This window comes from Convolutriloba macropyga, chromosome 1 (genome assembly GCF_964194025.1).
Source record: "Convolutriloba macropyga chromosome 1, txConMacr16.3, whole genome shotgun sequence".
NCBI lineage: Eukaryota > Metazoa > Xenacoelomorpha > Acoela > Convolutidae > Convolutriloba > Convolutriloba macropyga.
Window position 1 is genome coordinate 29,045,241 of NC_134468.1, and position 27,591 is coordinate 29,072,831.

At 37.5% G+C, this 27,591-nt stretch overlaps 2 protein-coding genes across 2 annotated transcripts in view; both read right to left on the bottom strand.

Annotated features, from left to right (window-relative positions):
* LOC142337663 (uncharacterized) overlaps positions 1 to 27,591 on the bottom strand; it is a 454,746-nt gene that overhangs the window by 178,910 nt on the left and 248,245 nt on the right. The gene's annotated exons all lie outside the window — the stretch shown is intronic.
* LOC142337625 (uncharacterized) lies at positions 2,883 to 26,649 on the bottom strand. The gene is made up of 9 exons (XM_075386996.1): positions 25,931 to 26,649; positions 24,651 to 24,828; positions 9,121 to 9,318; positions 6,332 to 6,582; positions 5,580 to 5,887; positions 4,911 to 5,253; positions 4,316 to 4,564; positions 3,571 to 3,777; positions 2,883 to 3,210 (listed from the first exon to the last, which is right to left on the bottom strand). Exons 1-9 carry the CDS (start codon positions 25,971 to 25,973, stop codon positions 3,206 to 3,208), a joined length of 1,782 nt encoding a protein of 593 aa, XP_075243111.1. The 5' UTR covers positions 25,974 to 26,649; the 3' UTR covers positions 2,883 to 3,205.

A 27,591-nucleotide genomic window follows, 5' to 3' on the forward strand; every position in this document is an offset into this window, starting at 1 on the left:
GAAAGCCCTTAAATATTGAGTTATTAAGTTATCTTTTTCTTTTCAATTTTCTCACCGTTTAACGTTTTACATTTTGGGAGGCTCTTTAAAGAGGTCAAAAACTTGAGGACATCATTTTTTAATCTTCAATAAAAAGATTAAATAATTTGTTAGTTAACGGCTTAAATCCAAGGAAACATATTCGGTTATTATTAAACATCTCGTGCAAATATTGAGCGGAAAAATAACATGTGAGAGTGGCTTTTTCTAAGCTAATTCGGTCAATCTTATGAGGAGGCATTGAAATGTGGTATCATTAGGAAACAATCGAAGAACCTAAGCAATGCTTGAACAACCACCATTTGATATCCGATTCCATGAGGATTAATGAAAACTTAGGTCCTTGAAGTTTTGCTGCTTTTGGAGCCTTCGCACGGCTTAAACATAAATAATACTTCATTTCGCTAATCTTTCTCAATGTTTTCCAAAATTTTTAACATCTTAGATGGCTTCTGAACAATTACCAATTCCAACCAGTAACCATTACCAACATGGTTATTGGTATTAAATTTTCATAGCTTTCTTGCCATTTTAGCATCCTATTACAGTCCATTTTTGCAAAAACATTTAAGTTAAAATTTAATACTAAAACAGATATGCACTTATGCTAGCTATCGCTTTGAGTCTGATTTTGCCAATTTTTAATATAAAAATAAATTTTTAATTTACTTTACACTTTTATTATATTTTCTGTTTGATACTTTACTTTTGTGTGTCAACATCGGTCAAACCACCGAGAAAACTATTTCCAGAATGTAAGTTTTTTTTCAATTTTTATAAAGAGTTGCTCTTAAAATTATCACAAAAAATAAATAGAAAAAGCTTCTACTCTCTCTTATTGTTCGTTTTTCCTTAAAAAAACAAATAAAAAGAGAGATTTGTAGGAAACTTTTTTGTGCGACGTAACGTTAGGCACTTTTTCTCTCGTAACTATTTTCTCTTCTTACTTCTGCCAAAAATAACTGTTAAAATCCAAATTGCTGCTTTTTGATACATATGAGCTGCGTTTTTGAACAACAGTCCGGCAATTTCTACGTAATTTACTGTTCTTCGTATATTAATAAAATTTTCTTCTGCAGACAAAAATTTGTTGTCAGTTTGATATTGAAAAATGCTGAAAAGAAAAAGACGCTTGCTTAAGTAATAAAAAACAATTTATTTTAAAAAATCTTTTAAATTTTGACTCGTTTTGTTTCATATGGTCGTTTATATTTCTTTTTTTTTTGTTCGGTTTTGGAATTTTCGAGCTGTTAACAAAATGGCACGAGAAAATGAATTAACTGAAGTTGAATCTCAAGCGATTTTTGCCGGAGTGTTAAAATATGAACACAACCAACAAGAAAGCATATCCAATAGTTTATTAATTTCAATCACTACTTTTCAAAAAAATCGCAAAGCACTTCAATCGAACTTCTTATCGGAAAAAGAATACACTGTGCGTTTCGTTATCAAAAAACAGAACTAAATCAATACTTACGTTATGTGATTGGAATATTTTTGTTCTTTTTTTCTTAAAAACGTATTATAATGTTTGTTGAAAATTAGCTCTTGTTTAATTATTTTTCAAATCTGTCGGCACAAAAAATTTCTAGTTTTATTTTGAAAATTCACTGCCACAAACAGAAGTAAAATTTTTTCAATGCAAATATTGAATATTTTTAAATCATTTTTCATCAAAGTTTCTTGTCGTCAAGTTTTCAATTTTTAAGTGTTTTCTACCTTGACTTATATAACAAGTAGTAAAATCAAAGTAGAAAACACGTAGTATAGTCAGCATCAACCACAAATTGTGTCCTTGGCAACTGGTGCTAATATGAGGTCTGGACACAGTTCTGATATATATATATATATATATATATATATATATATATATATAGTTTTTCATTATATCATGTCAGATGAACTTTATACTAATTTTTTCTTTCAGAATTCACGATATACTCCTTAATTTAGAAAATCTAAAAAAAGATAAATAAAAGGAACCTCATATAAATATGTGTTCCATGGGTCGATACTTTTTCAAAGCAACTACTGACTTATTGTTGCAGTTTTCGTAAGTAATATTTAACCAAAAATATTTTTTTTTCTATATCCGCTTCCAAATTGTTGATCTCTTTTGTATAAAAGTTTTCCAGACGTCTCCATTTTTTTGCATCTGCAAATAAATTGAAACAATTTTATTTGTTTTCAAGCAATTGTTTTCGCTTTTGCATCTTTTGTTCCTTCCATGACATATACTTATGCATCACTGCGGACTTTGAGCTTTAAAAAATTAAATTCAAAACCAAGATTTATTATGTTAAGTTTGGTAAATGGTGTAGTGAGTGTTTTTTTCAAATGAGCGGAAAGTATTTTCAGACGTTTTTTACTCTGAAATTTTGAATATGTTCATTATTGACGTTCAACTTTTGACAACGATATGAATTTATATTAAAAATATCTTGTGTGTTTAGAAATGGCTTCCGGATTTTGTTTCTAGATTGAATTTATAATATTTGGGCAGAAAGTTTTGCCAAAATTTTTTGTTGATTCTCGTTTCATTGTCCAGTAACAAGTATTACATATTGAGAATTTCATGAAATTTGTAAACTATAAAAAAATATTCTTAGTTTTGTTTCAGAGCCTCATTTTTATTTTTCTTTGATTTTTTTCAAACAAAATGTGATGAGATGGGATCGGGCTAATATTTGAGCATACACAATAACTATCCCCCTGGTTTATTTAGTAACTAGTAGCCGAATTAATAATCAGTAACTGGTAGACGAAATTTTTAATCGTGATTGCTAGACTGATCAAGTCATTTCCTAATTTGAGAAATTTTTTCATATTGTAAATAAAAACTGAGATTGTAGAGAAATTAATTGGAAAAAATAAACATCTAAGAAGGAGAGAATACAAACAAATATGCAAAAATCTCGGAAAATGATATAGACCCCATATCTACTCAGCAACATATACAGGTTTAAATTAATTAGCTTTGATACAAATATTTCTAATAAAGTTTGTTTTTTTTCCTCCTCTGTTTAAATTGAGTTTGTATAAAATGATGAAAACAGTCGATTGTTTATAGCACCACTCCGTATCATGATTTGTCATTCTTCTTTATCCTCTCTCTGACGTCACTTGATTTGTCCAAGCTGGACACTTCTCAATTGGTTCTATCAATTCATACTGAAACAAAAAAATATCAAATGAAAAGCTAAGAAAATGGAACTTTTGGTTCCTATTCTCCTATTTATCTTATTATAGTTAATGCAATTTAAACTTAGTTAAGACCTAAGAATCATAGCTATTGATCTAAGGAGGGAAATTTAAAAGAAGATTGAAAGAGCGGAAATACTTTGAACGCGCTTTTCTATAAATTCAACACATTTATTGAAAAAAAGCTTTTTAAGTTTTGAGCGTGATTTTTATATTATTGCAGTGAATTTTCAGCCAATTTTAAACAATTTTGAATTCTTTCTCAAGTTCTGGAGATTCTTAAGACTGAAGGCTGATTAATAAGCTTATTGTAACTAGGCTGATGCTCACCAATAAGAGAAGGGTTGAATCTATGCCAGTGGTCTGCGGCAGCAGTTGCGGCTGCAGCTGAATGGAATCCATTTGAGACAGCTGCGACTGCCGCTGCACTGGCAGAAGAGTTGTACTGGTGCACCCCCACCTGCTGTTGTCCCACCTGTTGGGCTGCAGCTGCAGAGGAGTAAACGTGTTGCAGACTCTGGGCGTAATCTTGGGTAGCTGCAGAAATCAAAAACATCTTTGAAATCAACACATCTTTGCGAACTCAATACTATGAAAACTGTATTGTGTAACAAATTTTTCACTTGTGAAGACTAATGAGATTGAACCCTTGAGCAGCAAAATGGTTTCAAATCGGTAAATTTTTGATGGTGAAGTTTTGACGAGTTATACCAAGCTGCGAAAGAATATAAGACACAAAATATGAAAAAAGACCAGTGCATAATGTCAATTATCTAATTTTCACAGAAAACCAAATTTCAGATTTCCTGCACAATTTCTTGCAAAATAGCTGTGCAATAAAAAAATTGCTTCCACACTTTGTTTCCGTGTTTGCAAAATTGAACCGTTTTGGTTCCCGATTTTTAACCCCCCAATAATTTTTCCCCCTATCGAATTAACCTCGATTATTTTACGCCTCTATAATCCAGAACCAACATTTTCACTCTTCTATCATTAAGAGCCGAAATTATCTTAGGCAAGTAATTTAAGAAGCACTGCATAGGGTTAACCACATAATAATGGCATGTTCTCTTACCTGTAGGGTATAGAGCGGCATACATGCTGGGTGTATGTGCTGCTCCCCCGATTCCCACCCCAGCAGAGGTGGCCCCAGTTGCACCTGGCCTGAATGAATTAGCAGCTGCTGCAGCTGCCGCATTTACCAACGGAGGCACTAGTGTGGTTGTTTTGGTCTGCTGTTGTTGCTGGAGGGATGTTTCATCTGACAACTGTTGTTTCACTGTTTCGATACCAGCTGTAGACGAGCGAAGGTCTTCAAAGATACCTAGAAACAATATTCGCCTTTATATGGGGCCCAAGTTCAGATTGCGCTTCGAAATAAATTCATGATCAGTACATGAAATTTAAGAACTTTTTCATTACGAATTATTGATCCAAAATCAACTCTTAAAGGTATCTGAAATATGCAAAAACGATTGAACTTCCCAACCCCTTCCCCAAAATTTAAGGGATGCAACTTTATTTCTCCGATTGCTGTAATTTATTCGAGATTCGCAAGTGAGATACTGCAGTGGTTCGAAACCAGTATTGGATCATAATTTTGGCATGGTTGCACCTGTTTCAAGCCCTTAACACCTGCTGTGCAGACAGGTTGAAAGATGGAAACTTACTGTTGGTATCGGAACTGGTTTTGTCCTCCTTGGCAGTATTGATATTATTCGTGATCTGCAAGTTCAAGTTCATCGAAGCGGTCGCGGGGGACTGCAGATTGTCATTGGCTCCGATCAGTGAATGAGTCATGGCTGCATTCTGCACGTGATTGGCAGCAGTGGCCTGATGTTGGAAGAGGGCGTAGGGTGTAGTCGACATCATATCTGAGGGGTTGGCTGTACCCGCTGGGTTCGTGGTGCCACCTACAGCTCTTAAGTAGTCGGTAGGGAGGGTTGATGAGAAATAAGGTGCGGCCATCTTGTCATAGTAGAGAGGGTGTGGGGTCACGGCGGCAGCCATCATCTGGAAAAAGCATATAATAAATTGTCTTCTTGCGAGAGTATATACGAATAGAACCAAATGCTAAAAATTAGATGCAATTTAAGTTTAAGTCTCAATTGATAATTTTTGGACAAAAGCGAAGTTTAGAAAATTTTCTAAATACTTATGTTGCAAGATATAATTCATAGTGAATGCATGAATTGTAGACCTAATTGTTTAGGCTAGTCCTCTGGGTTTGGTGCATGAAGGATGCTTCTTTGTACTGGTTTGGTTCTTATGATTATCTAGGATTCTGAAAACTAAAATTCGACAAGAAAAAAATCTTTATAAATTTTGAGAATTCTTACCTGTGATGGCATGACGCGTGAGTCACCAGTGACAGTATTGAAGTGGGCGTGAGTGGCATGTCCGGCTGCAGGGTGCATGGCAGTACCTGGATACCCTGGATACGCACCAGTACCGTATGCCCCGGCAGTTGCACCCGCAGTCATATGTGTAGCCTGGTGTGAGAAGGGGAAGGGTGCCATAGTGTGGGCAGCTGCTACAGACAGGTTAGCAGTGGTGTGGTGGTGGGGGTACATGTGAGAGTGGAAGAGAGAGGCTGCTGCAGCTGAGGAGGGATCGTCTCGTTTCAGTTTAGCAGAATGGTCTCCGTCTAAAAAGGAGAAGGAAAATTTAGGGAAAGAATTAAAATTTATATATATATATATATATATATACATATATATATATATATATATATATATATATATATATATATATGAAGTGTTTCTGAAGTCTTAGTTCTTCTACAGTCGACGATCATAGCTGGAAAAAATCTACCAAAATCGCAAATGAAGAAAAATGCAATTAAATATCGAGAGAGCACTTGAATGATTTCGAAAATGTTGTGTTTTTTTTGGTTTTTTAACCAAAAACAAATAAATTCTCGAATATCTAATACTAAATTTTTGAAAAATCAAGCTGAACAAAAATAATTAGGCGCTTTCATATGCAAAAACATCTCAATTATGTGAAATTTAACTTATCGTGTCATTCAAAATGCTGTAAGAATGTATGCTATTTTTTATATTTGTGTTATTCTCCTTGCAACGCTTACCAAAACCAATTCCTGCACTCCTTTTCCTGCTGAGACTAGAAGCACTGGGCAACCCTGAGAGACCACTGAGAGCATCCCTCATTCCCAGAATGCCATTGATTGAGTAGGAGGAGCCACTGTTGGTAGTTGACGACGCAACTGAGACGCCCAGAAGTGCAGAGTCTTTCTCTCCATCTACTCCTGAGTCACACAATGAGTCTCGTTTTCCACCCTCGCCGTCTAGTTTGTCGCCAATTTTGTTCCTCACGATTCTGAAATATTTACCCGATTGAATTATAATTAAAGTTTAAAAATTCTTAACTTAGAAGATCATTGGCGTATTCTTAATCTTTAATGTTCATAGTACCAATTACATAAAGGGTTAAAATCGGGGTGAAATAATAGAGGAATTGAATAAACGGGTTGAACAATTTGGAAAGAAAATGCGGTACAGGGGCATGTTTTCGCTAACGATATCATCAAATACATCCACGCAGTTTAGTCTGCATAAATTTAGAACAAATCATTCAGAAATGAGCATGTTCGCTATTCATAAGCCTTAGTAATCAGATGTGATATTCGACATTTTCATTACAAGGCGTCAGGGTGTCTTTTCAGATCTCCGGGTTTTTCCGTCCCCTTTTACGAATGAACAAATTCACCCTAACCTGAATCTCTTCGAAAAAGACTGTATTTTTTTACAATTAACGTAAATTGTGCCATTCTTCTTTTCATCAGTTTAATATGAACTTAAGCTCATCTGAAGAATTTAGGAAAGACTATTAGTTACAGACTAACTTTCGCAAGCAGATGTTTTATACCAAAGTTGATAGTTCATTTTTTAAAGTTGGAGGAGGAGGTGGCGGGTGTACTCATAGATTTTTAATTCATCAATTAATCCATTCATGTTTCTGTCAAGAAATTAGTTTGAATAAATGGCCTTTAGAGAAATTTAAATGAATCGAATCAAGCTTTTCAAAAACCACATTTAGTTCATAATAAGCTGAAAACAAAGTTGTCATGGCTCATTGTGTTTTATTGTATGAGCGATATTTAAACTTTATTCATACTTTCGGGACACTTTTTAATGTGGTCACAAGAATGTGTGTGTGAACATTTGTTATTTCACAGATCAGGGAGGTTGACTTGAAGCGGAACTACATTGAGAAATTTGCTCTCTCAATTCGGGGACTTTTCCTCCCGAATTAAAGCCAAATGGCTACGCAACATATTGGACTAATTTTGCCATTAATCTACATTTGTCCTGCTTAATTCCTTTAACAGATTTCTACAAAATATCCGATCAAATCAATTTTAGCAACTGTGCAAAATTATTGAACCATGCAACAGTAATTCACGTTGAGATTTGTAATAAAACTGACAAAATTTGTCAAGTAAAATTTGAACGTTATTGTTTTTGATTAACTTACTAGGGTTTGCAATACTTGTTGATTAAAACTAATATCACTTGATGTTTTCATCGTTTTCACCTTGACTTCGGATAACTTTTCCAGTGATAAGATTAAAAGAGCCGCTTTGCTGAAAGTAATCGAGACATACTACAAAATATGATATGATAAAAAATATCCCCCTTAATCTACCCTACTATATCTTTGTTTGTAAGGAATGTACAATTCAAGTGAATAAAAGTAATCGAGTAAAATATTGGACAAATATCTAATTATATTTTTTCTTAAATTCCTTTATTATTTGCCAGTGTGAGTAGCTAAATTGAGTGCAATTGGTTTTTATCAGCTCAAATTAAAAAGCACTTTGATGCGCTAAAATTAAAATTAACTTCCAATCAAGGAAAACTGCAAAAAATTATCGGTGCATTACAAAATGCCTAGATCTGCAACTGAAAAGTACAAGAACAGTTACGGCTAAAAAAATCATTTTCAAGGTCTTTTTTAGTTAAATTAAAAAAATTCGGGAAATAGTTTCTCATTATTTTTGAGGTTATCGCTCTGATTGAATTTTATGCAGGAAAATTCAAGATTTGCGCTTTTGGAGAAAGCGATCAAGTTTGTGCAAAAGAGGTGTTTGTGTTGATTGTTTCAAAACGCAAATAAACGGAACGGGAAAAATTAATGAATCTTGAGATTGTTTTGGCATTCGTTGTGTTTGTTCACTGCAATATCAGCACAGAAGCTGAAAGTGGTGTGAAGAAAAGCGACAAGATGAAACGGAACAGTGAATTTGTGACAAGTGAAAGGAATCTCAATCTGATGAACAACATAAACAAGCAGTTAACGCGAGAAATTTACTAATAACAATCCGAAGGGAAAAACATTTTTCCGGAAACATCTAGAATTTCAAAACAACATCGGGCACAAAATATGGTTCAAATGTTGAAATTAAATAAAATAGTAATGCATTGCCAAAAGATTCCAGTCACAGAAATAAACCCTGATGTTAAAAATGAACTCCTGTAGCGACAATTTGTTCGTTTGTGATTATTTCATATCGAGTCCCAATAAGGCCGCTAAAGCATGGCCAGATACGCTAAATACGCAGCTCTTTTTAACATTCAAGTGGGGTTTATTTCTGTTCGGGGTTTACTTCCGTCGGTATATTTTTTCTTGGCGTTTTTCTCCTATCTGGAATTGGTTGGGGTTTGCTTCCGTGGATGTTTTCCGAAACAGATGCCATGCCTATGATTGTGTGTAGATCTTAGTAACCCAAAAAAGTATTAGACCGCGACACAAGATCAAAAAGGCGTGGAGTTGATCAGAATATATATTTTAACGGGTTCTATCTTTGTAAACAAGACTGCATATACAAAATAGAGTTAGAAGAGTTAAACGGACCTGTTGATAGAAGATACACTGGGAACAGTGTCGGCAGAGCATACATTGTCCTGCAGCAGTCTGTCTCTGATCTCCCAAGCAAACATGGTGGGGTTCAGTCTCTTGTACTCCCCTATCTTGTCCACCACTCCCGGGGTAGCCACTTTGGGCTTACTCCCTCCGATCACACCCGGACGAATTGAACCTGTCTCGTAGAACCTGAAAAGAAGAGGTTTTGCACATTCAGATTATTAAAAAACGCATATACCGTTAAATTTATATATATTATATGAACTAGACAATGAACGGAACCAAGGAAGAACGGGAGAATATTGTCTGACATAAGGACTGTGTTGGGATTTTGAGTGTTTTGGGTGTGTGTGTGTGTGTGTGTGTGTGTGTGTGTGTGTGTGTGTGTGTGTGTGTGTGTGTGTGTATGTGTGTGTATGTGCTTGTGCGTGGCTGTGTGTGGGGGATATAAGGTACAGTGAATATAAAAAATTGCACTTCACTTAAAAAAAAGGTTCTTTTTTATTAATTTAAAATCAAATTTTCACCACAAATTTAGAAGAGCATGTCTCTAGATTGAAAAGCAGGAAAAGTGAGGAGACACAAGTCTCAGCATAACTCAACCTAGAGTCCATAAAAAGAGCAGTCAATCTTGGATCATAGCATCACTTGAAGAGTAGATGAGGAAACATGTTAGGGGAAATCCTGAGCCATAAATGAACAAAGTGCGGCACAAGCAACACAAGCATATTGCATCGTCTCAACTGATGATATTTATGATTAGCATATGGCTTTCTTCCTCTCACTGTCACTTTAATAGTAGACTTCTGATATTTGACACTACGGCTTAAATTTGTTCAGACCGTTTTAAAAGTTCCAGGTAACTCTCCGAATATGATCTTCAATGTTTTTTCTCAAATGGATTATCTTTCTACAATCTTCAAAAATGGCTTAAAACTCCAAATCACAATCAGAAAGTAATTTAAACGGGGTTTAATCTTCATTTTTCTTTAAAAAAATGAAGACAAGAAAGTGTCAAATGAAAATATTATGGGGCACCATAAAATATTAGATTATGAAGCAGTTTTTTTTCCTTGAAGCAAGGATTGATTGGCGGAAGAGGGACTTAGGGAGATTTAGCATAGGGGAGGGGTGCGGTGAAAGCCGATATGAAATTGAAAGCGGGTGGCGGGTGTGTGTGTGTGTGTGGGGGGGGGGGGGGTGGAGTTACAGAACCTGGGTCAAGGGTATTTATTTAAAGTTAACAGACGGCCGGCTGGGTTTTCTTTTCTCCTTCATCATTATAATCAAGGGCGTGCGTTTCTAGGGTGCTTTGTGCTTCAGCAGTGAAGAGTTAGCGGAACAAAATGGGCGAAATCCAGATGAGAGATGGAACAAATTCCTGGGATTAGAACCCGAGACTTGCAAAATGTAGTGAACAAAATAGGGGGAAATAATTGAGTGGAACGAGAATATTATTACTGTGGAATTTGAGACTATTACTGTTTAAAAATTGTAGTAGCTCATACTATCTGGGTTTGGGGTAGAGATGGATTAGTTGTGGATATAAACAAACAATCGTGTCCAAATTGAAGATTAACTGGGTGTTTGAAGTGTTGTTTCAAAAGAGTGGAAGCATCCTTTAATTAATGGAGTGTGGCCTGTGCTATTACAAAGACAGAGAGAGTGAACAAAGTAAACAGGGGGAGGAAGAGAGAGACAACAAATGGACATTAAAATCATATTGGGATCAACTTGCAGGATGTTTGACTGTTGACAAAGATTTTTATTACATTAATTCACTTGTCCATCACAAATAAACCAAATGAAAACAACAGACAACATTCTCTCTATGTTACTTATAATTGCTCAACATTTCCGAAGTAATTTTCTTTTCTTTTTTAAAGATAGCTTATGGTGTAGGTGTATACGCACGGAAGCATACACCTACAATAATGAGGAACTCTGATAAATCACAGTTTGCGCCCACAGCCCAAAAGGGGTTCTGAAAACAGTTGAGTGTGATATATCGCTGCCGGTTAAAATCAAGAATGCAAATTGATATCGCAGAAAAAGTAAACATAAATAGATGCAGTAAAAAAGACTGAATGAGGGCGGAGAGTAACTCGAATCTTACATATGATACGTTCTTCAAAGCTAGTTGTGTGGAAGCAAAAAATGAAAAGGAATTTGTAATTGAAAGTGTTCTTAATCAAAAAATCAAGAAAACCGATTTCAATGAAGAGAACTATAATCTCCGACTAAGGCCATACTTAAAACCTTTGCATCGATTAAGTAATTCGTTATAATTACTCGCTGTAAAGATTTAAGCGGCCAGTTATGAAACAATTTTCCTGCTGGCTTTGAAACTCACTCACAGTTTGAGCTCCTTGGATGTTGATTTGGCCACAATTACCTCACCTATGTGAGAAAAATTTGCATGGCAATCAAAACGGCACGAATTGGTTTTAATTAGTTGACCAGGTTAACATAAAATTGAGTTAATTAAATGCTCTCGGAAAATAGCGCAACCAAAATAGCGTGAAAGAACTCTGCTGGAAAATGATTAAATGGGCAACACCAAAATATTTTTGTCCTATAACTAAAAAAATTGACCAAAATTTTTATCATAACAGGTAGGATAATTGGAGTTTTTTATTTATAGGTTGCAATCCAATTTGCTTAACAGGACGTAAAACATTGAAAGATGCTCCTCCTTTTGACAAGATTAAGTATTTTTTGTCACGACAATTTCCTAATATGGTGTCAATGAAATTCCTAAAAAGCGCTAAAACAACGGAGGGTTATGTTTTGTACTAGCCGGTTCGGTGATATTTTGTTTTAACTCTTTTGGATTATCCTTAGACTAAGATTCTTATCTTATTGTTTCTAAGTTCCAATTCTTGAGTGAAAATGTTTGTGTTTAATAAGATGAATTTACTTGAAGATAAATAAATAGCAAAAGTGGAAAGAATATTTTAAGTGTACACAGTAACTTGTGCGCGGAGGTTTATCTGAGGGAATGATTGAAAAAGGCTGTAGAGAAGTGCGTACGTACAACACTAAAAAGTGGGAGTAAAAAAGATTACTCATGTTACTCATACAAACAGCAAACAGCACTGTATTAAATATGGAAATAGTGGAAATAGTGTGGGAGGGAATAGGAGAGAAATGTTACAACTCACCCCCCTTCGAAGGAAAATATAAAAACTACAAACTTACCAAAGGTATGTCATGCATAATAATTCACGGGCTAAATAGTCCATATCAAAATAATATGCTGAAATGCATAATAAACGTAGAATCAGGAATATACGAACAAGTACAAGTAATACCAGATACAAACAGTGTTACTAGAGTTAATGACAAGTTATTTTTGCTGGCTCTGCTTCTTCGCTTTCTGGTTTATCGGCCAGGGCAATCTAGCATATTTATTTTCCCAGTTATAATCTTTTTCGAAACCATCACCACTTGGGTACCATATAGTAGATAAACGCTCTTTAACAGTTCCCTTGTAGACGTTGAAGATTGAATTTTCAAAATAAATTTCGGTGTCGATCGCGGTTGCCAAATCAAGTAATTCTGCCAAAGATGTTTGCAATTCCTTGTATTTTTCGTCGTCCAGATTTTGAATTAGTTTAATTGCCTCAGCACGTTTTACATCGATGTCAACGCTTATTCGCTGAATATTTTTCAGATGTTGGCCAATTTTACGATTTTCTTCTGCCTTCACGTTAGCATTTCGATACAGTTGTTGATATTTTAGCTGCTGACTGTCAGCTTTCTCTAAGGCTGCTTTTAGTTCAATAATCTCGTGGTAACACTGAAGATACTCGGCCTCAAAACTTGGTTTTGTTTTAACATTGTTTAATTGGGCTTTTAGAGACTCATTTTCACGTTTAAGTTTTACCAGCTCAAGATTCTTTTCTTGCAATTGTTTGTCCGCAAGCACACAGTTTTGGATGGATAAGTCATACCTTGATTCCGTTTCGTTCCAGTTATGCTGTGCTCGATCGAGGGCTTTCTGTAAGTTGTCTATTTTCTTTTGCATAATATCCTCATTATTTTGTTGCGTTTGCAATTCAATGGACGATGTTGGAAGATTTGCAGGGAAAGCAGGTGAGCTAGAGGTACAAGGCTGCGGATTTCGTGGAGGTTTTGACTTTACGTAAGTTGAGCTAGAAGTACAAGGCTGCGGATTTCGTGGAGGTGTTGATTTTACGTTTGGCCCGAGCCATTCCGAGTTGTACCCATTTGGGAAGGCGGTTAGATACTGGTAAGGTACGTTTAGATAAATTTTGAGCGAGTTGAAATGCACGGTGTAGGTTTGTGTTGATACGTTTCTCATCTTGATCCGACAAAAATTGAATTCAGGCAGTAGTTGAAGGTTTCCATTCTCCAGTTCAAATTTCCCAATCGCATTTGATGGTAAAATATGGCGCTTCGTATTTAACGTTTTGTTCTCGTACTCTCGATCAGCAGTCTTTTGCCAGATATTGGCCTCTGGTTTCAAGGAATATTGCAGGAACTCAACAAACTGAGGATTTATGAAGTTTAGATGTTGTTCTCGTTCTTTTTGTATCTCGAGTCTCGATTTTTTGTTGGGAAATTGTCCTGCCTCTTTTGGGAGGTTGTCGAAAATTTTTCTTTTCTTCGACTTAGTTTCTTTGGCTTTTGCTGTCCACTTGTTAAAGTTGGAAACAGGAGTCTCCAATATTGGAGCTCTATTTATTTTAGCAGGAACCGTGTCCTGACTGGTTACTTGACCGGGATTGGCAGGTACCTTGTCCTGATTTGTTACTGGGTCAGAGTGATTTGCTGAATATGCTGGTGCTACAGGATCCATGTCCTGGGGCTGCGTTCCAATGGGAGCGTGTGAAGGATCCATGTCCTTCGAGAGAGTGTTAAAGAAATAGTGCACTGGGGAAGTCAAGTTTTTATTTGCATCAGTGCTTGATACGTGATCTTCGGGGGCTTTAGAGGTGCTATCAGACTCGCAAGTGGCAATAACGAGGTTGCCGGGAATTGAATTTATGTCAGGGATATCAACGCTAAATTCATCTGGCGTGACAATGTCAGGAGCTGGAAAGAAGTCGTCAATGTCGAAGGTCGTATTGACGTTTAGAGATGACATGGTAATGTTGATGAAGGAACAGTAAATAATCTTATTAAACACAAACTCATTAATTGGAACTTTTCCAAAGTTTCATTTTAGTTCATACTAAGTACTAACAGTATTCGTATACCATTTTAGAATATTATCCTATAAATATTATAATAGTTTTACATGCACTACAAATTTTGTTTTGGAGTTTTAAAATCTAAGGAGGTGCTAAAGGCGCACTTGCACCCTTTTGATTTTGAATGGTAGGATAAATTTTTATCTCCATTTCTTCCGCATACTTCTCCTGGTGTTCATTGGAGTTTAGCGGTTTGTTTACAGGTATATAACCTGTTTTGTTTTCGTCATCGTTCGCACCATGGCGATTGAAGATGGAAGTGAAAATGGACAGAACGAACAAATTGAAAACTGCTCCTAGCAGGATTTTGCTGAAGCCAACTGTTGCTCCCGTTAGTCTGTGTATTTCAAAAGCTTTAAGGAAAACGACAACAATTTCCGTTATAAGTTTGACGAAAAGGAAAACTGCAAACCAAATACCAAGTTTTTCTAGGTAGTAAGCAACAGATCCAAAGGCTGACTTGAACTGCTGCGTGAAGTAGTTAGGTGAAAGGAATGAGTCAAAATACATTCTATTATTCAAACTGAGCGCCTGGTCTAGCTTTCCGGATTCCATGATTCGGACATTGTCTCCATTTGTTAGTATTCGTCTAGTTAACTTTTTAAGAATGGTCGCAGAAGCAGAATTATGGATGACATTGTCCCAAAAATCTTTTATTTGGGCAGGTGAGTAGAGACCTGACCGTTGTAGGTCGTATTCTTCTGGTTCAGTAATGTGGCCAATCTCCGTTGGCTCAAAAATTAAAGGTGCATTTACTGGTTCCGGTGCCGGTGAGAGCTTATACCAAGAAGTAGCTACGTCAAGATCTAGTTGGAACATATTCCCGTATGTTCCTTGACATGGGATTTCGTTTGCGAAGGGGAAGGTTTGACGTGTAATTGGGTCAATAAAGTGAGTTTCCCTTCGTATTCAATTGGAATGCGGTCATAGCATCTATCAAGGATTTTCAGAGGTGAAATAACCTTTGGGCATTGATACAGCCAAGCAACGCTACCATCAGTGTCAAGAAACATGGAACGATCTCCAGTGAGCATGTATCCAGCTAAACGAGTATTCTGAAGAGCTAACATAAAAATAATTAAGAATTGTGTCCTCTCCAATTCGCAGTCACTGCGTAGAAGAGTAAGCTCAGAATGGCGAAGCCGCTTAGCGTTATAAAACACTAAAAAGTTTAATTTGGCCTGAAGATGCAGCTCATAGTCAATTTTATCGGCACCAAATTGTTGCCATGGAGTTTCACCATATCGTGTGCCGTTCGGATGCCATCTATAATTTAAACTTGAATACTCGAGATTCTGTTGTGAATCAATTGAAAGTCTGTAGGAGTTGGATGAAAAACTCGAAGGTTTTCTGGGGTGCCCAGAATCCAAATTGAAACCGTTGTCATATGCGACGAATAGGTTAGCGAAGTTTGTTCTGTAAAGTTTTTCTGGCTTGCCACAAACTTGTTTCTTCTCGTTAAACACCCTGATTCTGATATCAAACTTGATAGGATTTGAGCTATCATTGTGCTCGGTGCTATCACTAACTAAGAAGTATATAGGGCTTTGAAATTTTGGTGTGTGCTTCAACATTCTAGCAGGTTGGGAGAACAATTGAGTGACCAGACAGTTTTCTGGTGCGTCCCAAACATAAGCATGTGGGTCTAATGTTGTAGTGAAGCAACCCTCTTCGTTTAGGGTACATGGGAGTTTCATGCTGAATGGATTCCTGACTTCTAGGGTTTGGAAGTCTACGTACAAAGTGACATTTTGCATAAAGGTTACGATGCTTAGGTGCTTTACCTCACCAGAGTCATCGCATTCATCTTTGTTTTCGCGTTTTGTTCCGGCATTTCCCCATGACTGGGTTTCGACATCATAGTCGACACTAGCTGTGAATGTTTTACCCCAGTAGGAGATATTGAGTTCTTTTGTTGCTATTGCTTGTCTACAATCATCTGCAGACAACACATAGTCGGTGGTAATTGATGATTGTTTATGAACAATGGATGAATGCGAGAACATGCCGCAGTGAAACCTGAGTGGTTGGATCTTCACTCTACACATTGTAGCATCTACTGAGGTGCGGAATGAACGTTGATACACATGAACGTAAGCATCAGCTACTTTGACCTGTTCAGGTGAAATTGTGCAAGGAGCGACTTGATTAAGGGAGTACATGCGATTTTTGCGCATTCGTTTGCAATCATAGTGAACAACTTTTAAAGACTCGGACACATTGTCCTTTTCGTCTTGCTGTTGACTTTGCGTTTTAGTTAAAGTAATGAGTGTAGAAAACAGAGTAAGTAAGAAAGTAATAGATAAGAAAAGGAATTGTGTTTTTAGAGAACAACTCATTTTGGCAAGATGAAATGTGGGACTGAGGAAGAAGTTTTTGATCGTCTGTATTTATACTCCAAATGACGTCATCGAGTGAGACGGGACCTCATTGGTCCAGTTTTTTTCTGCACTCATTGGAGTTTTTTTTTTTTTTTGTGTTTATGGATAATAATAATTATGTCGACCTATGGCACGAAGGCCTCGGCCAAGTGATCTGCTACGAGCGGGATCTGGTGACTGACTCGTGTTCCTATTAGCAGTGGATCCTTCATCTGGATCTTGATGAGAACCGATTGGTCTCTGAACAGTGTGTGTCTCAGGAGTCAACTTACTTATCTCAGTAAGTGAGTTATCTAACTCCAGATGTTGACTTTGCGTCCTTGGTGTAAGGATTGGTGGTGGTATTTCCACGGGGTCAAGTGTTTTGAAGGAGCCGTTGGTTAGAATTTTATTCAGCTTTCTTCCTCTTTCGGCGCTGAAGTTTTGATAAAATGTTTTAGATTCATCATCTAAAGGGCAGTAATTTGAAATCAACTCAGGCAGGGTTTCCTCTTTTGGGAAATATTCGATCAGGTGATTCCTATGGACCACCTTTTTCACCGAATTGTCTTTATCCAAAGTGATTTCGTAGTTAACATTGGTGATTGGTTTAGTTACAGTGAAAGGTCCCATGCGTAGAGCACTGAGTTTTTGACTCTTTGACCCATCTATTGTGTGATTCTCAAGAAGAACTTTTTGTCCTACTTGAAGGGGTTGACCTAGCTTGTGTCTGTTTCTGTAAAAATGTGATCGGTCTTGTGTGTTTATTGAGGTGAAATATGCATTTGCATACGTGTTTTTAAATTTATTTTCACGGTGAATTAAATTTGAAGATGATGGTTTAAGTAGCAGTGGATTTACTGCATTGTTTTTCGTGAAGGTTTCAGAATGCTGGTGAGAAGGCAATCCTTCACAAAATTGAGCCGAACAATTTAGGTCTAGGTTTCGAGTAAGTCCCAACTTCATTGACAATGGGATCTGTGGTTTTTGACCAAAGACAATCTCGTACGGAGTTTGACCCGTTCCGTAATTAACGGACGTATTATGAGCAAACGCAAAATTTCCTACCAGTTCGGACCAATTTGTCCCCTGGTCAGAGATAAATTGCCTGAAGTATCGACCAAGATGCTTGTTTTGAATTTCTACCTTGCCATTTGTCCATGGCGAGTAGGCTGTTCTGGGTGCATGTGTTATCCCCATTTCTTTCAGCCAATGTGTGAAGTCGTGATTCATGAAGGCAGTGCCTCGATCGTATACCAACTTTTGTGGTATCCCAAATGATGTAATGAACTTTTCGAGGGCTTTGATAGTATCTGATGCTGAGGTTGATTTAACCGCGTAAACTTGTACGAAGCGAGAGAATGCATCCACAACAACAAGGCAATGCTTTTTGCCTTTGCTAGAAGGGTTGAGAGGACCCTTGTGATCTATGTGCACCGTGTGCATTGGGAATGGGATGTCATCATTCCAATTTTCAAGGGGTGCTTGGTTTGGTTGACTGGGTTTGTGCTTGTTTTTCTGACAGATAAGACAGTCATTAACAAGCGCTTGGACCCATTTTTGCATTCCAGGCCAGTAGAAGTATCCTTTTAAAGTTAGCAGTGTCTTTTCTACACCCATATGACCAGCTAAGGGGTGACTATGTGCAAGGGCAAAAACAATGAGAAATAAACTTCGTGGCAAGCAGATTTTTTGTTCAAAATCAGAAGACATGTTTGGTTCTTTATACACCACCAGATTCTTTTCTGGTTCAATGGCCAGGCTCTCGAACCTGTTATAGTAGGCCATCAGACCTTTTGAGTGCCTTAACGCAACCGAGCGTTGCGGTTTCTCTCCCTTTTCTATCCAAGTTCTTACTTCGCTCAATACGGCGTCATTGGCTTGCTCTTTAGCAATCAAGTCTGAATTTAGTGGTTTGATACTGTAGTCATCATCGGCTAAAGCTAAGTCTTTGTTAAGGTCAACAATGCTTGCAACAAACGCACTCTCAATTTCATTGACATTCATTGTTCCCTGCACTGATTGAAGTTCCTTGACTTCATTTAGAAACTGATTGTCGATTTGTGCGGTTAAGGTATGTTCATCATTTTCTCCGGTATCGGACTCAGAATCAGAAAGACCATTGCTCTCTTTGTCATTCATTTCGATTTCGGAGTAGACATGTGATGAATCAGATTCACTATCTGTTGAGCTTAAACTTAGTTTCCGTTGCTGATTTATATGCTTTCCTTGTTGGAAGCAAAGATTCAAATCGGTAATGGAGTGTAACCTATCTTTTAGGTACTCCTGTTGATAGGAGTGTTCCATTTTGTTCCCAAAAAAAATTTGGCGAGTGGTATTATTTTGATGAGAAATTATAGGAAAGAAATCATTGGAAGACCGTGCTTCGGTATCATCGTGGTTGATGAAGTATTTGATCTCTTTTCCATTCTCGTCGAAGAATTTAATTTCCTTTGGGATGCGTTTATGTTTTAATTGTTGTTTGTTTATTTCCTTCAGAGACAAATTTCGACTTAATATGTCGGGGAAAGCCAGGTTCTTACCTGGGGTCCAGATAATTTTCAAGTTCTGGAACTGAGTTATGATCAACTGATAACGGAAAAAGCGATGCGATAGTTTTCCACGTCTTGCCCAAAGATACAGGATCGGTTTGTGATCACAGTAGACATAAATGGGAAAGGGGGACCCGATAATCAAATGTTCATAAGTTTGTAAGGCCGAAACTATTCCACAGAGTTCTCGGTGCATTGTGGACATCTTTTGTTCTGATTTGTTAAATATTCTTGAATTGAACGACACAATCCTTTTTCCTTCTGGGAACTCTTGAACTAGGATACATCCTGTTCCCACACTCGAGGAGTCTACATGGATGTGGAAAGGATAACGTTCACTGGGGATAGCAAGAATTGTATCCTCACTTATTCTATCTTTCAAATCATTGAATAAGTTTTCGTGTTCTGCAGTCCACTCAAATGGTACATTATCTCGTGTTAACTCATGGAAAGGCTTTGAGTCTACATGCAAATTTTTAATATAACTGCTGTAGAATCCGAGACAACCTAACACACGCATAACATCTCTTTTGTTCTCTGGAGACTTCAAAGCTTTGAGGGCAGCTACTTTCTTCGCAACTGGTTGAATACCATCCTGCGAAACGACATGCCCTAGGAATTGTACTTTTCTGAGAAAAAACTTCGTTTTCTCAGGTGCCGCCTTTAGTCCTGATGCCCTAAGTAGACGGTGGTACTCTTGAATGATGTCCATCATTTCTGGTTTAGTTTCAGCTTGCATTAACGTATCATCAATGTAGGTTATCGCTTTCTTGCGTTTGATTAAGGGAGCAAACTGTATCGTCATGATTCTACTAAAGAAATTTGGCAGACCGCAGAGACCATAGAAGCCACGCTTGAAAGTGAACTGTTTAGATCCAATGACGAAGCTCGCAAGTTTTTGAGTTTCATTGGTAAGGGGGACTTGGTTGTATGCGGATAGAAGGTCACTAGTAGTGAAGTACTTGCCGTTAATCCTGGTTAACATGGTATTCAAAGGTTCCAGTGGCCAAGAATAGGATGACAAATCTGTGATTGAATTTAGGTACCGAGCATCAATTACAAGTTTGATAGTATCACCTTTCGGTAAAATGATGATAGGATTAATAAACATAGAACCCATCTCGATGTCATCTCCCATTTCACGAATAATGTCAGCTCTCTGGAGTTCTTCCAGTAGTGCTTCCAGTTTGCTCTGATAGTGCAAAGGGACTCTCGAAGCTCTTTGCTTCTTGAGTTCCGAGTTCTCCTTTAGCTTAACATGAAATTTCTGCTGGATTTTCCCGACATCATACTTATGATGCGAGTATACATCTTGGTCGTTCACCAGGATCCGAAAGAGGAGATGGAGCTCATCGTCTGTTAGTTCGGTTTCACTAAAGTCAAATTTTTTCAAAAATTCTTGGTCTTCAGGATGGAAATTCTTAAAGAATTTTGATGGTAACTGTCGTGGTCGATGGACTGTATTATTGATTTCTGCCTGTGGTCTGAGAGATTTGGACTCCGCAGAAAAATCAGTGGCCAATTCGGTCTGTTCACAATCGAACATCTCCAAATCTTTGTCGTCATAGACAGTTTGTGAAACCTTGCTCACTTCAAAATGTTCCTCGAATTGAGGATAATTGTCTCTGAGCTCATCGACGAAAGCAATGTTGTTAGTTATTGAATAGATTGTCGAACTGTTTTGATTACGATCTAAATCCAACACAGTATAACCAAGATTCTTAGACGGTAGAGTTATCTTATATGAGTTTGGATTGTTTAACATTATAGGTATCTGACTCTCTGGCGATCTACAATAAACGTTGAAAGTATAGATTCCGGCATCTCGAACACTCTTGTGTAATCTGAACGTAGTTCCTGGAGGAAAAACTTTAGGAGACGTTTGAGGGTAAATGGAAACAACTCTCGTGGAGTTTGGTGCAATCGTTATGTTTTCGGACAGACCAAACCGTCTAACTTCACTGATAAAGGGAAACTTTTTATCACTTTTTGGGCTCATTGCCACCCATTGTCCGGGATAGGCTTTCAAGGAAAGTGCAAGGTCGGAGAACTTGAGTGTCTCACCAAATTGGGAAAGGAAATCAATTCCCAATATGTTATACTCTGTGCCTCCTGGGCCGAAAATCCAAACTTTATGGCGAATCGGGTATTTTCCCTCAATATCGAAATTAGAGATGATATAGTCAAAACCGAGGATGTCTAATTCGTCCCCATTTATACCACAGGTACGTACATTCGTTTTAACAGGTTTTAGATTTTGAAGTTTTGCAAGTTCGATGTAAGTAGGGTAGTTTATCAAAGAGCAGGTTGCGCCGGTATCTACCAGAAACTGGGCTTCCATGCCGTAATTTTTTTCTTTATCTCGCAAGTCAAATTGCACTAGATCAATAAATAGCTGTTTATGTTGACTTTTTGAGGAACTAATTGCATTCTCAGCTTGTTTTGGGTTGTTTAACGGGGATTTTGTTTTGATGTATTCGAATATTGCATTTATTTCCTCTCGTTGGTCAAAGTGCACACTGGACCGTCTTGACCGGTCGTATTGTTGCGGAGACCTATGTCGAGAATCTTGCCGATCTCTGCTATGAGACCGAGATTGTGGCTGATTTCGCGGATAGGGGCTCTGTCGCCTGTTTTCTCGGTTGTCAGATCTGTGATTACTACCAGAATATCCACGATTATCATAATCGTTTTGTCTTCTTCTGGTGTCGCTGGAGGATCTTCCTCTGTCGCGATCTCTGTAATCGGTGTTTTGTGACCGCCGGTCATAGGGAGAGTTTTGCCTTCTGGAATCGTTTCGAGAAGGTGAAGAATTTCTGGATCTATTTGAGCTTTGATAGTTATTGCTCGATGATGGCTCTCGTGGCCGTCTGCTTGGATATTTGTCAGAGTACTTTTCTGAGTACTGAGGAGATCGGTGACTACGCTCCTGTGATTTTTTATTTTTAAGTTTATCACAATATTTAATTGTGTGGTTATTCTCTTTGCAATATTTGCAGAACCTGGTATTGTTTTGTCTCATTCGAGGCTCGTTTGGGTTATAGGTGGCATTAATTTTGTTTGTTTGCAATAATTCGGTCATCTTTTTAAGTTGTTCCTCAACGTTAGCTAATCGTGAGTCAGATGTTCCACTTTGGACTCCAGTCATACTGGTACTCACGCTGTAGCTGAGGTCCTTATTTATGACATGGTCTTTTAGAGCTTGCCAGGTTATGGCGGGATTTTCAATTAAGTGTCGGTATGCATTTTGCTTAAGAGCAGCTGGAGCAAGTCCACGCAAAAAGAAATCTTTGTATTTCTGAGCGCGTTCGTCAGCTCCAAGATCTGACCAGCCCTTGTCTACTGCACGTGTCACTCTGTATATGAATCACTTGATGGGCTCATTATCTTGTCTCTTGAGAGATTCAGCTTCAATTTGCTGGAGGTACTTGTCTTTACCATCGGTAAAGCGGTCTATGAATTGCGTTCTTAGGTCGTTCCACGCAATTGCTGCGTTCAGACCTCCAAACCAATCCTGAGCAGGACCGCGCAGCACTGAACCAAAAAGCTGTTTTCGCCTATGGTCAAACAGTTCTTGCTCATCCGCATCGTCTGGTCTAAGACCTAGGCTGAATCCGATCTTCCTCTCTATAAGATCAATGAAGGTTTGAGCGTCTTCGCTCGCATCTAGCCCTGTAAATTTCTCCAGAGCAATGTCTGGATATGCCACCGCTTGTGCCATGTCAAGAGTGACGGAGTTGTGGGCTTAATACAACTGAGGAGGAATTATAGGTACCATCAATAATTAAGGATTATTCAAAGAAAACTGTCTACTCGTTCAACTAGTCTGCGACTGCGAAAGAACTTTCGACAACACAGAGAACTAATTAGGAGTTGAGTCAGGTGAGTCTTGTTCAACTAGTTCAGGACTTCGAAAGAACAGACAACCCAAGTGTAGTTTAAAGTGATGATAAAATAGTTTAAAGTAAGATATAAGACATGGTTAAAAGTTACAAGCAAGTTACTACAACGTTCAACTAGTTTAGAACTGCGAAAGAACGGAATAACTTGCGTTTAAAATTTACAAGCAGGTTAAAGTTAAAAGGTAAAGTTAAAATTAAAGTTAAAGGAATTTAAAGTTAAAAGTTAAAGTTAGTTAAGTTAAATTAAGTAGGTTAAGTTAAACAGTTAAGAACTAAAAGTTTAAACAGAAGTGTTCGACTAGCCATAGGCTTCGAAAGAACACGTATTTTCGTTAATTTAAAGGTTCAGATGGAAAAGTTAAAGGAACAGGTTAAAAGCTTTTTAGGTTTTAAAGTGAAATTGAAATTAGACAGGAGAAACAACACGGAAATTGAATATATTTAACAATAAATTGTAAATTTAGTGATTGCGTTTTGGATTTCTGGTGAATTCGTCTTAGAATTCACTCTTTTGTCCGGAAATACTATATCAGTACAGTCTTATGTACCTAAGTATTCGCCACAATTTTAGTGCCTTTCGATTATTTTGTTACTTTTTGTAACAACGGATCATATCCATACCAAAAGTTGCACTTTTGTTGTTTTTAGTTGTGTTCATACACAACTTGTGTTTTGTGGTGATCATATCACCAGAGACAAGTTTTAATCGTATAAAACTTGCTCATTTGAGTCTAAGTTTCGTTTAGAAAACTTGAAATTCCGAACCGTCGTACAGTTCGTTTAATCGGTGGCCTCACTGGTCGCACCAGTTGTACTAGCCGGTTCGGTGATATTTTGTTTTAACTCTTTTGGATTATCCTTAGACTAAGATTCTTATCTTATTGTTTCTAAGTTCCAATTCTTGAGTGAAAATGTTTGTGTTTAATAAGATGAATTTACTTGAAGATAAATAAATAGCAAAAGTGGAAAGAATATTTTAAGTGTACACAGTAACTTGTGCGCGGAGGTTTATCTGAGGGAATGATTGAAAAAGGCTGTAGAGAAGTGCGTACGTACAACACTAAAAAGTGGGAGTAAAAAAGATTACTCATGTTACTCATACAAACAGCAAACAGCACTGTATTAAATATGGAAATAGTGGAAATAGTGTGGGAGGGAATAGGAGAGAAATGTTACAGTTTCAGAAAAAGAACTTTGTATTCCTACCAAATTTTTGACTTTTTAATGTTATCAAGTGGATAATCCACAATATGAAAGTTCGATGCATAAAATTTTTGTCAATCCGGGATATCAACTTCCAGGAGTAGACAAAAACCGAATAATACGTAAGTTTTTCCAAAACAAAATTATTCGTTTACAGCTTGTATTTAATGAAGTCCTATGAGTACAACTTTCCGTAGACGCCATAGTAGGAAGTTGTAGTTTGATAACTTTTTAAATCATGAGATCAAGGCGGGTATTGAGATAAGATTGGTAGGAGGTACTGACCTGGCGAGTATTTTGCTGACACAGCCATGACTCACTCTCAGCTGTCGTGAAATGTCACATGGCCTCACTCCACTCTGTGCAAGGTCCACTATCCTCTGTCTCACCATATCAGGCAGAGGCCTCCCATTGACGTACACCCCTCCCAACTGGTTCACTCCCCCATGGCCCAAGTCAGAATCTGAAACAAACATCAGTACCATTAGCAAAAGTTCAGACACATTTGAGCTGCTCACAGATTTGAGCTGCTGTGCTAAATGCATACTAGAACCCAAAGTTTCAAATCAGCCGCTTCGTTATCATAATCGATCCTGCTATCGATGCACTAAAGTTCCTCCAAAAGGTTCTTCTTTTTCAGTTTCTCTGACTCACGATCTATTACAATAATCACCAAGTTTGTTGACAATATGAAAAAAGATTTAACAACAGCTCGGCTCAATTTTTATCTTCCAGCAAGTCTACAGCTGGTTATGCAGCATTTTCCAAAATTCCGCCACATTAGTGAGATAGTGAGATGCAGACAACAAACATTTTTTTTGCAACAAGTAAATTAAAATTATAACCATACGGTTAAATATACTTGAAACAAAAAATACTTCAAATCATTCAAACAAAATAAAGTAATAAACATCAGCAAATTTCTTAGAGAATCACATAATAAAATTTTCTTCCGATTGTTTTCTTCCTAAAAATAAAAATAGTTTTTAAAAGCTCCTACGTTACTATTCAAAGGAAATACATTACTATTCAGACAGTCAGCAAGAATTGTTGAGACGAATAATAACTATACAAAATCTGATCTAACTACTATGAAAACTAAAACCAAAAACAACCGGAAGCATCCTAAACATCATTTATCGCAATCATTTATCTATTCGCAAGAGACAAGCAAATTAACATTCTAGTTTGCCTGAATATTCTAGTGGTTAACGTTTTCAAAAATTAGAGCTGTCAAAAAACATAAATGCCCAATTGAGTTTTTACTAAAACTCGTTCACGAAGTACCTGATAAGAGCCAAGTCATCCACATCGCATATCATTTCATCCCGCTCACCCGATACGTGTTTTCACATGTGAAATAAACCAAAATTAATCCAGAAATATATAACCATTCAAATAATGGAAAAATTCTTCAAAAGAGAATTCAATTTATGAGTAAGTATTCAAGCTGTTCTTTCAATCTGAGATAATGGAAAAACAAATGACGAACTAAACCGAGTGACAAACCTCTTCGCCGGCCATATAAAAAATGTAAAATAATCAAAATTTTGACTTATACTTACACTTAAGCTGTTTGCAGCGATCCGAGAACATTTCGAAATCCATGTTGCGCGAACTGTGCTTGAAGCTACTAGCTGAATAGATTTGAAGACTGATGACGTTTCACAGGTCACTGCTGAAGTGAAAAGGTGACACACCTTTCTTTCCTTGCGTGATCAAATTGTCTCTTCCGCCTGCTAAGTTGGTTTTGGGACGCGCCCTTTTTAACCTTCTTTCACCGCGTCTTGATACGTCCTGGTTGCGCCTTGAGGAAACCCAGAGATCGTTTCCTGATGACTTGGGTAGTCAAGCCTGCTTTGGAGTGGGGAGAATGACAGGGAATCGGGAACAAGTCAGGCAAAACCCGGGAAATGTGAAAAGATTTTGATCGGGACGTGAAAAGACTTTTTGAGCGGTTGGTTGCTTGCACGTGAAATGCAGCACTGCAATGGTGGTATGTGTGTGTGTGTGTGTGTGTGTGTGGATGGTATGTGTTTGTGTGCTCTTAGACGTTTAGTGAGTGTGTGTGGTAGTTGTAAGTTGACGTTTTCCGGGTCTGGTTTTGATGACTGGGATTTTTCCACTGATGAGCAATCACGGGGAAAGAAAAGTTTCTACCAAATTAGAACTGAGAAAAAAGTGGATCACGGAAGCGGAAAGCAGCGAGTTAGAATAGCTGGTGGGTTGAAGCGAGATAGGAAAAACAAACAATGATTTCCAAAGGAAAGGAGGATAAATCACAATTGCTATCTCTAATCAAGTTAAAAGTGCAACACAACGATTCCTGCTGTTACTCGTCCCCTATTGGTCAGTTGAATTGACCAATCACAGTCAAGTAATTCCACGGCGCACTTGGATATGTTAAAGATGTTTACTTGCGTGCTTGTCAAGAGGGAAAATTATTATTATCGAGGAAAAGAAAAGGAGTGAAAAATATTGTGATAGAGAAGTTTAGAGGGAAGTATAAGTTTAGATTTAAATTAAGGAGAAGTGATTGAAGTATCTTGGTTTTTCCTTAGATTATCACCAGTCTAATAATATATAAAATTATTTGTAGTCGATTTCCACTTCGGTTAGGCGGCGGCGGTCTGTGTTTTGTAATTTGTATATGAAATGAGTTTTCTAAAAGCTAAAAGAGAAAGAAAGAGTGGAGAGAGAGAAAGGTAGAGAGTTAGAGGAGCGTTCAAATTTATTAGATTTCCGCACGGCTGCGCCCCAGATGGAACGGCTCTGCTCTGATGGTGATGGTGGGTGATTAGCCAATAAAAGGGGAGCACATTAAATTCACAGAGGAATTGGGAGCTAGGAGCACTTTTCGAGACTCGCTATATTTTCTAATCACCTGGCCAGTGGCGCGCATCCACAATTAGCGATATTAATCTCAATAAACAATCAACAAAAGATTTTAGAGTCTACTTTTCAGCACACGTCACTTCAAACACCACCACGCACACGCACGCACGCAAACTCACGCACAGCACCGCACATATTATACTCCCCCTCCCCATTTTATGCGATTGTAGATTCTATTTGTTCTTATAACACTTTGTTCATTATATCCTTAATTGAACTATAATCACCCCTGATAAGCTAACCCAACCTCACTAGAACTCTCCTTTTAAGGACGGCTGTAAGGTTAAACTTAGCGCAAAAAACTTCTTAATTGTTGGGAAAATTTGAACCA

What these genes read in the sequence shown, in the direction of transcription:
- LOC142337625 (XM_075386996.1), bottom strand. Translation starts at nt 25,973, where the DNA reads ATGGATTTCGAAATGTTCTCGGATCGCTGCAAACAGCTTAAGT. An exon ending in CACGCGTCATGCCATCACAG is followed by an intron (nt 5,254 to 5,579) that starts GTAAGAATTCTC and finishes TGCTTTTTCCAG; the next exon opens with ATGATGGCTGCCGCCGTGAC. An exon ending in TGCCGCTCTATACCCTACAG is followed by an intron (nt 3,778 to 4,315) that starts GTAAGAGAACAT and finishes TGATTTCTGCAG; the next exon opens with CTACCCAAGATTACGCCCAG.